Source organism: Styela clava, chromosome 2 (assembly GCF_964204865.1).
Source record: "Styela clava chromosome 2, kaStyClav1.hap1.2, whole genome shotgun sequence".
In the NCBI taxonomy this organism is placed as follows: domain Eukaryota; kingdom Metazoa; phylum Chordata; class Ascidiacea; order Stolidobranchia; family Styelidae; genus Styela; species Styela clava.
Window position 1 is genome coordinate 3,767,235 of NC_135251.1, and position 10,747 is coordinate 3,777,981.

Below are 10,747 nucleotides of genomic sequence, written 5' to 3' on the forward strand. Positions count from 1 at the left end.
GAGGGCCAGATACAAATAACTTGGTGAAACTGCGGGACGCACCTTTCTAACATAGGCTTTCTAGTAGTGGCAGGCACAAAAAGTTTGACTATTGATCTTATGGCATGTGTAGTTCGCTTCTGTGACGTCATAAGCATAAATAATAAATTGAACTCGGGTATAAGCTATGCGATGCAAAGAGATTGAAATAACTGGCACGAACCAGATTGAACTAATAAAAACTCGTTTTACAGGCCGTACACCTTTCAAAATTGTCACTTCTGCGCGGACCACACAAATTTTCCTTGTGGGCCGCAGGTTGCACACCCCTGCGTTAGGTTGTGATAGGGCATCCCTAGAGTTTGACATGCTTTTAATAATAATATTGGAGTCCGGCAGAGTTTAGTTTGAATTGCTCTTATTGATATTGGAAAGCTGTATTCAAAGACTAGAGCAGCGGTTCCCAACCGGGGATATTTAAAACTATAAATACCACTGGAATGATAAACAGGGGGCCAATGAGTCCTTAAAGTAGAGACTACTAGAGTAGAGTCCGGAGTCGAAAATTTAAAACTAAGCGCTCCGGAAATATTTGCACAAAGATGGCGCACAACCTGAACTCTAACCTGGTATCTAAACATCTTAGTGCACATACTTCGGGATAACCCACATCTATGGCATCATTTTCACAATCCATTGGAATATTCAGAGTAAAAAATACTTTTGGACACCAAGAATTAACGAAAAAATAACCATGAGCGCTGTGACTTAAATCCAGTAGAGAAAAAAGCTGGTATCACACAATAAATCAATTTGAGCTTAGGTGATCCCGAAGTATTCGTGCCAAGAAGGCGGACAACCTGAACATAGTATGTGTACCAGGTTTAGGTTTTTCAGGTTGTGCATCATCTTGGTGTGAATACTTCCAGAGCGCCTGGGCTTGTATATAAAAAGCAAAACTTGAACACATTCTGAGATTCTGGTAATGTAAATGACATGCTCCTAAAAAATATGATAATTAGAAAAATACACCACCCTGCGAAAAAAATACGCTCGAATAAATACTTGAATAATCACACATAACTCATACAAAAATATTATTTCACCAAAAATTCGAACACAGAATCAGAGTTGTAGAGATGGGACACAGAGTCTTAGTTTTTTGTGGTCAAAGTTTGGAATTCTCTCATTAATTATATAGTTTCGGACTTCTAATGATGAGAATTATAATTTCGACAAAAACTCAAAAATCAAGTCAAAGAAGTTCTCTTTACAGACAATTAAAGCGTGTATTACTTTATAAGTGTACGTTTTGAAATTTGTTATTTCCAAATTAGACCGTAACAGCTAGGTTCGTCAGGCGTTCGTGTAGGTCTTCAAGAGTCAAAAGTGTTTCATACTACATAAAATTGCTTTTTTTACATTTCAAAAGGATGCTGGAGCAGATGGGTTTTCAGGAGTTCAAAAAGCATTTTATTTTACGAAAAATTGCTATGTTTAAATCAGTAATATGCCTTTTTTACATTTAAAAAAGGGAGGAGCAACCCTCAAAACCCCATGCTGGCTATGCCCCTGTATATGGGCTACAGTTCTCATTATCAAATTTGGTTTCCGAAGTTCAGTCCTGGAATCATAATTAAAACATCAAAAAAGATTCAATTCCTAACAGTCTATCAAAGAAGATCATAAATATAATAAAAGTAAAGGGAACGCCACATTTAAATAAGTAGATTGTCATAAGGAATTGTGTCGGTGTCTTTTATAATAATTATATGAGAAACCCGATCCACGAGCCATTTTTAACCCTATAGGATATGCCATAACCCAATATATAATCATATAATGTCAAATCTAAAATGCTTCATAAATACAGGGTGTCCATAAAGTCCGTTTACAATTTCAATTTTGTTAAGAAGTCAGTTATCAATATTATCTTAACCAAGTTTGTTGTTTTTTAATTAGTAATTGTTGAAGTGTTTTTACCTTCATTTAATACGTCTGTGAGGGTCAAAACAATGAACTAAGAAATTTTTTTATTCTATTTTACATCTATGCTGTATTCTTGTTAATGTAAATATGAATATATTACACAAATTATTTTTTTATTTTTTGGGGGGGAGGGGGGGGGGGGGGGATTGGGGGGTTATTATCAAAAATATTTGTGACTATGTGGTGTTCCCGAAAAGCAAATACAAAGTGGTTGATATGTTGAATATACTGAAAATGAAAAAGCGGGGGAGCACAACATAGGAGTTTATCTTGGAAAAAGAGGGGAGGGGGAGAAAAAAAAACGGGACCCCAACAAATAGCACCCACTAGAGCGGTTTTCCTTCCTGGCTGGGACATTGAAATAGTGGGGGGACAGGGGGTGTGAGAAAAAATGTCATAATCTCTCTGAGTCCTGTGTTGTGACCTCACCACAGGCAAATGCACCCAAATTCTCAAATAAACTTGAAAAACATGTCTGGATATATATGCTGTATACAGCTCTCACCTGAGTGAGACGACGAAAATTAAAGGGAGGGAGAGGGGGCAGAAAAAAAGGTCAGAAAAAAAGTTCAGAGCCTACATTGATACCTAGTCACTGCCAGTTTGTTCAAGATTGTCAATATATTTATGCAAGTATGCTGAATCGTGATTTATATGAAATTTTACTCAAACTAAATTTGTTTGAAAAATTCCCCCATCCCTCAGAAATTTTTTTTTTTTGGTTTCCAAATCTGTTTTACACTAAGATAAAAACACAATCAGTAAATATTACAGAAAAAATAGAACACGCTTTTTCACACAAAAGTATAAGTAAAATCAAAATAAAATCCCCTACTTTTTTACCCCCAGTGCTCCCCCCTTATTTTATAAAAACACAATGCATTAAAACCTAATAATAATTCCTAATTTATTTTGTTTTTTTCTTATATTATTTTTTCTTTGCATATTCGCAGAGGTCCTTCACATCCATCATTGCTTGTTCGATGTTATCAGCAAATCGAGATGAGTTCCGATAAGATAAATAGATAAGGAGATAATAACATGGAAATATAAATACATTCAAAAGAGTGTAATCAGAGAGTAACCTAGATAAAAAAAAAAGACAGTTAAGATAAGATGATGATAAAAAAATGAATATGGTAATCTAATAAGACAAGCCCGCCCGATGCTGCCACAACCTAAATAACTAAAAATGAAGGGTACAAATAAAGACAGTCACAGTTGAATGAAGGGTTGAATGATAATAACATTCTATATGATTTTTTATCTAATGAACTAACATTTGTGAAACACTTAAAACATAGTTATGGTCGGAGGAACAAAAATACAGGGCCAAAATGAACAAATAATTTGAGATTAGGAATGTTGGCTGGAGGATCATGGTCTGATGAACAAAAATGCGGGGATAAATTGAACAAAAAATTGATGAATATGCAATAGAACGCCGCATGATTGAAAAATGAATGGCAGTCATGGTTGGATGTATGATGACCGAAAATGCAGGGTTAAAATGAGAAAAATATTTGATTAACGATAATGACTAGAGAGTCATATGGTTGAGAATCTAATGGCAGTCATGGTCGAATGAGTAAATAATGCGGGGTTTGAAATGTCAATGTGACCAGATGAAATTAATTCCATAACAGCCATTTTGACAAATTTTTTACGGATAAAATTTCGTGAATTTCTAAATAAACATGCACTAAGTTGCAACAGCGAGAAAGAAAATTATGTTTCAGCGATAGCTTGCACCAGCATGAAAACAACTTATGCTTTCAGTTTTTACTTTTATGCTAATGTTTATGGTGTGAGACTATGTTGGCCGAATAAAAAACTCTGCTCACCAGCTCACCCAGAGGTGCAATAAATTTGGGTAGGCAATGATGAAAGCGGGTCAAGTGTTTTGAAAAGCAATGAAGACTAATAGATCTGGAAATCCAAGTTTATTTGTGCTTTTACTTTAGTCTTTAATTCTAATGTTTAAGGGGTTGGACCTACACGATAGTTTGAGTTCAAACATCATGTCGCCGCACCTTACCCAGGGTGTAATAAATTGAATCGGCTAAACTGGAAAGATTCTGTCACTTCTAGAACAGGAGGTTCTCACATAGTAGAGATATGGGAACCTACGGCCAGTATGTACCTCAGCATTTCATTTTAGAGGGTTAGAACGTTGATAAATATTTTCCTATTAGCGATAAAACTATTCGTAACTTATAAAAATGTGTTATGTATTTGACAGACCATCTGCACTGATAAATGTTCTACCTTCTGGATATTCAAATACAATTATACTTAAGTTAGGTAATAAAGTGCGGTATCATACTTCAAAATTAGGGGGGTGTTTGAAATTATAGAAGGGGGGGGGGAATTAATACCAACAGCGAATCAGAACCTTCCCACTTCCCAGTATTGCCTGCCCAAATAAATTGAACCCAGACCTTAAAAAAAATGCAGCCCCTTACAAATCATCAGTGACAACTTATTAGGTTTGTCCAGAGCGAAGACACAAAACATCACATGTGGTTAGCGTATTAGAAAGTGAGTAGAAATATATAAACAATAAGAAAAAGTTATAAATAAAAAAAAAATTAAAAAAAAAAAAAAAAGGAAAATGATATTCTGACCTTTTGCAGAAAGGGAGACTGCCAAGGGATTTTGAGATCTTTTGACACGACGTAGAGACTGAATAAATGACGATCAATTCCTTGACCTATGGAGGGAAAAAAGATCGATTTAGAATTGGGGCCTTGTGGGAATTCCCCCTCCCCCCTATTGACTTGGATTGTTTCAAGCATAGCTTAGTGTAATAGTCAAACAGAGGGGTGCCCCCCAAGGGGGGCGTAAACTATTTTTTGAGGGGGCGTGAAGCTAATTCAAAATAAAAATATTTGTTAGATTTGATCTTGCCCGCCTTATTTTAGATATTTACATTTATTTAGTTTTAAAATTTATGTTCCATCCACATATTTTCATCATGTTTTTTGAATAAAACATACTTTCGCTTAATACTAGCTTGCAACTTTTCTATTAGTACCCTTTCAAATAACTTGCTTTGGCCAATGGGGAGAAAAAATAGTTTAGAACTGTCTTTTGAGTGGAATTCCCCAACCACCCCGCCACAATTCCTACCAAAATAAGAGTCGCAGAAAAAACGATCAAAATTTATCACCACGTTGCCTGGTATCCCAGAACCAGGCTTTGTCTACAGAAGCGTGGCCAGGAATTTTTAAAGGAGGGGGGTTTTGAATATTTAATAGCCAAGTTAGACAGAAACAGCTATCATTCTCTACCAGATGCCGATGAAAGTAGGTTTTCAATTATCTTGAGGGTCTAAAAAGCATTTCAAGCTGCGAAAAATTGCTATGTATGTTACACAAAAATGTTTTTTTACATTTCAAAAGGGTGCGTTAGCCAGTGGCTTGTAGGTACTGAGTTCAAATTGAGGGTAAAAACATGTTTCTAAAAAACTTTAAGAGAGTGTTATTAGGACGTTAACAAAACCATCTCGACACTAAATTGAAACTCGAGGATGCACGTGCGAAAGAGTTGTGTAAAGCACATTGTCGAATCAAGAGAGCGGGAAAACAAAGCTTTGTTAACAGTTACATAACTTGAAAGTCTCAGTTAACCTATATTACAACACAAATAGTTCGTACTATTTCATTTCAAGTGAGTCAAGAAATAACAGCATCGACGCCTGTTTATTATAACTACATTATTCTGTCTACTCACGCTCTAATGAGCATTGAGCACAACTTGGTTTAGTAAATAAATAAACTTACAGTTTGTTCTGAATCTTCCATGGCCCGAACGAAAGCGCAGGATTCAGTCGTGCATGAACGAACAGTCTCGGTCCTTCCTTCTCGGAACAATCTCGTCTTCGAGGCTTTGTAAGTCAAACTGAAATGACCTTTGACCTGTAATAAAAATGATTTTTTTTTATTTCAAAAGGGAAGAAATATGAGAAAGCGGTCTGATCTTTTTTATGGTCAAGTTATGAAATATATTATAACTAGACTAGAAATTTCTATTTGATAAGGCCGTAACAGCTAGCAGCTCCGCCTGGCCGAAAAATGTGGGTTTTCAAGAGTCTTCGAGCTGACATGGGAAAACTACTGCCTGCGGGCCAAATCCGGCCCATTGGGTAATTCAATCTGGCCCGCCTAATGCTGCCACAGCCAAACTAAAACCAAATTTGGTTGTTTTAGCTAAAAAAACTCTAGGAATTTGTTGAGTATGCGATTAAATTTAGTTTTAGCACCATTGTTCTCCACTTTTGCTTTTGTAACACTGAATATTGTTCATAAAATGTAACTTTTTATGTCTCACTTACATGGACCGCCAGTCTGGTTTGGCAAAATATTTGGCCCCTGGTCTAAAAACCATGGCCACCCCTGTTATAACTAGACTAGAAATTTGAGGGTCTAACATATGTTAAGTTACGAAAAATTGCTATGTATGAACCAAAAACATGTTTTAGTTACATTGCAAAACACATGGTGGTCTTTCGCCGTTTTGCCCGCTGCCTTTATTACTGTAAGGCTATACAAAAGCCTTCAAAGCAGATGTTAACAACTATGCAAGAACTCGAAATTTCAATTGTTGAATAAATAATATTTATAATGAGAGAATTTTTAATTTGTTGTGTGATGAAAAACTAAATTTTTTATGCGGCCCAGCTAGATGTCTGAAGTTAGTGATACGACCCGTCGTAAAGGTCTCACTGCAATGATAATAAATGAAAATGAAACTACAGACTCATGAGGTACATCATAAAAGCCCACTGTGTGGCTCACAATATATTTATATTAATATCGGTATCGGTTATCGGCAAATAGTGGCCGATATATCAATATCTGTATCGGCGGCAAAAAGTGATATCGATCGAGCTCTAGTTGGTTATATGGCCCACCGACAAAAAATTTTCCCACCCCTAATTTAGAAAATATTTTCAATTTGAAAAAATTTCTCTTACCCTGAAATGTGCAAGTTGAAGAGACAATTTGATAAAAGCATCAGGAGACATTCGGAAAGTTTTGATCAATCCTTTTCCGAATGTGAACATGTGGAGGTCTACGTCATCAGACAAAAGCTTTGCAATCTTTAGACTTGATTAAATGACGTCGATGCACTGTATAAAGGAAAATTAATTGTTAGGATACTGATTCAACTCTGTATAAAATCAGCGCTACCAAGCAAAAAATGCTCATATATAGAACAGCAGTTTCCAACTGGAGGCCACAGAGCAGTTTCAGGGGGCCACAATGCTATGTGCAAAAATGATTACATAAAAAAAAGATAAAAAATGATAAAAAGGGGCGCTCGTGAGTGCTGAAAGCCTCTGGAAGGGGACTACGAGCCGTAACAGGTTGGGAACCACTGAATATCATAAAATGAGATTATGAAATCATGGCTCCCAAAAGCAAAACAAAACAATTTTAGTCAAATAGTTAATATGGGAGCGAGATTCTACCTTGGATTGAAACAGTCCCAATTACAATATATATATCTGATCAAATAGCTCAAGTGATAATTGATCCCACTCTTTATTAATCTAGTGTTCCCATACACAATATACTTTCAGTTGAGCAGTAGGTTAGGTCAGGATGAGATATTCCACTCTGCATTAAATTAGTGTTCCCACATATAATATTTTCAATCAAATAGCCAAGATTGAAAGACTGATTCTACCTGGCATTAAATTAGTGTTCCCACATATAATATTTTCAATCAAATAGCCAAGATTGAAAGACTGATTCCACCTGGCATTAAATTAGTGTTCCCGAACACAAAATATTTTTAATCTGAAAGCAACACTTACAGGTTCTGGAATGTTTCATTTTAAACGCTGAGGAGAAAGGGGGGTTGTAGTTAATTCTCTGACGCAGGTACCGTAATCATTATATCCAAAGTTCGCAAACTCATCATACAAGACTTCTTCCGTAAGGTGGCTCATGATCGGAGCGTCAGCCCAGGAATGTTCCGCGTTCATTCCAAATCGTCCGTTTTTGTAGCAAATAACTTCGAACCATCTGAATAGAATTTATTTTTTATTAGCCTCTAGAAGTCACGAAAAACAAGGCCCTGTATAAATACTCACAGGCAAGTTTTTTAGACAAAAGGCTGTCATGGTCTCGCTTAAGGAGATACAATTTTAGGACTAAGAACTCCCAAGTTCAGCATTGCATACTTAATTTATTGCAACCTGGATGAGTTGGGGCCTGTCATGACTCTGAAAAAATGGAAATATGGCTACGGCTCAAACTCTGATACCAATGAAAACTTGCCAAACTAAGCCTCTACTCCAGCATAATTCACAGCCCGGGCATTCACTCGCACATAATGTTCCATAGTGTGTGTACCAGGTTAGGGTTAGAAACAAAACAGAAAAAAATTGTTATGAGATACTTTGTGGAAAAATATCATCATAATTTTTTATCATAGCTTGTCTGAACCTTAGTCGAAGAGAGAGAGTGACCTCCTCCCAAACCCCCCAAAAAACTCTTAAAATAATATCTATCCTGAGAAACCTCAGGCAAATTCAGAACGTGACCTCCCCCCTCAAAAAAATAAATTACAATAAAATTCAATCACCTGTTATGGCATTTTCCATGCAACAGCAAACGTCCGAACTTTGAGAAAGTTGTCACGTCATCAACGTCTAACACATGGGATTCATCGTCCAAAACAACCACAAACGCCGCTTTCTCGATCGCGTGCAACGACTCTCTGTTTACCCCAGATTTAAAGAAAACGCCCTGAGTTGGTGGTTACGGCAGCAAAATTGGTGGTATTTGAATTGCTGTCGTAATAACCACCGCCGCTCGCTATTGGTTTGTGACAGCTTAAAAGTCATTCGCCGTAGGTTAGGGTTTGGTCTTAGCGGCCATGGTTTGGAAATCCCGCCATGATTTTGCGGCAGCTCTAAACGCCACAAAATACTTGATATTTTTGACCAGAAAGGTGGTGCAATAGCCTAACCTAAGGTAAACAGAAACAAAGAACACAGATCAGAAAACGGGGACGATAACGGTATAATACCAGCAATTAAATTTAAAAAAAATCCGCTATTTACCGGAAATTAAAATCTAGTCGTCATGGATACGCTGCATGTTGCCTCCACGCGGCTGAATTATTCGGAGTCGTGTTTACTATTAACTTGTTCATCAACATTAACACTTGTTAATGGTCAACATTACATTTTGTAATGTACTGCACAAAAAATTCCCAGTATACAGTACAATTATGAAGAATGTTCTTGTAGTCATTGACAATTAGTTTAAAGTTCGTGTTAGCGATTTGTTGTTCTCTATTGCCACCTAGTGTATACCTGAATAACTTTTGCTCACTGAAGCCAGCGCACATAGCTGGTCTTCTTGTCGCATTGATAACCTATGAGTATGAACTTGTTGTAATCACAACTACATAATCTGAGAATGGTTGAATGGAACGTGATTATACTGTAGAGTGGTTAATGTAACCGCTGTTCCGTTACAGGTTCTTCTATGTTGCTTAAATTATTGAAGCAGCAAGAGAAATTCTGATACCCGACCTTTGAACTTTTCCATCAGTTTCAGCCTGTGATAGTCAACCCCGTAATTTCCAGTTCAAATAGTATTCCACGTTCAATCACACTTGCTCTATCCTGCATTTGAAACCAATAACTGGTTGACTTATACAATTCCCATACCTGACATGGATTGGTAACAGGCCAATCGGTCGCGGTATGGCATAGTCAAGTTTGTTTTACCCATCCAGTATGAATACTATACAATGTTTAACTAGTAATATTGAATACACATATTGAATATGGGGAAGAGGAGTCGCGGAGAACCAAAAATGGTTATCAAGCAGCGACACCCAAAGTGTTCACCTATCAGATGCCACAAGTCCATGAGCTTTGTACAAATAACTGGCTTACTATTCTCATACCTGTCATGGACTGGTAAGCGGATGAGAGAACGTGGATAGCCATATGATTAAGTTGTCTTATCAGTTTTCCTCTCTCCTAAGATAAATATTTGAATCCTGTCCTATAACTGGCCAACTAACCCTGTATCTGACATGGATTGGTGGTTAGCCATATGGTCAAGTTGTCATATCAGTTTTTTCCGCAGGATAAACATGTATGTCCAATTAAAAAAGGTAAATGTTGAACTATCAGATACCATGGGCCCACTGGCCAACCATTCCCATGCCAGTACGCGTCATGGACTGTTAACCGGACGAGAGGCTGTGTTTTCGCAATATGATTAATTCGTCTTAACGGCTTTCCTCTACCCCGTGATAAATCCCATCCTATAACCACCAAGTTCAAGCATCTGAAACAAAATAACTGACCAACTAACCCGTATCTGACATAGATTGGTAATAGGACCAGAGGCCATGGTTAGCCATATGATCAAGTTTTTCTCTTCCACAGGATAAATAGGAAAGTCCGAGATATGAAAAAAGTAAGTGTCGACCAATCAGATGCCACAAGTACATGCGCTTTGTACAAATAACTGACCAACTAACCCGTATCTGACATAGATTGGTAATAGGACCAGAGGCCGTGGCTAGCCATATGGTCAAGTTGTAATATCAGTTTTCCCCTTCCCCAGGATAGATATGGAATTTCAAGATTTGAAAAGTGGAAATGTTGATGACTTGATGCCATAGGGTCAAGCTCTTTGTACATGTACTGTTTCCTAAACAAGAGTCCACGGTTCGCCATATGATTATTGGATTTCCTCTCTACACCAAATCCAATTATAAAAGTTGATCATTGATTACT

General features: G+C 37.0%; 1 protein-coding gene across 1 annotated transcript; it reads right to left on the reverse strand.

The window, feature by feature from the left end:
- Window positions 1–2,137: 2,137 nt before the first annotated feature.
- On the reverse strand, window positions 2,138–8,981 carry LOC144411743 (carnitine O-palmitoyltransferase 1, liver isoform-like). The gene is made up of 6 exons (XM_078110276.1): window positions 8,566–8,981; window positions 7,793–8,003; window positions 6,947–7,102; window positions 5,754–5,888; window positions 4,596–4,681; window positions 2,138–3,053 (listed from the first exon to the last, which is right to left on the reverse strand). Exons 3-6 carry the CDS (start codon window positions 7,034–7,036, stop codon window positions 2,897–2,899), a joined length of 468 nt encoding a protein of 155 aa, XP_077966402.1. The 5' UTR covers window positions 7,037–7,102; window positions 7,793–8,003; window positions 8,566–8,981; the 3' UTR covers window positions 2,138–2,896.
- Window positions 8,982–10,747: the final 1,766 nt, after the last annotated feature.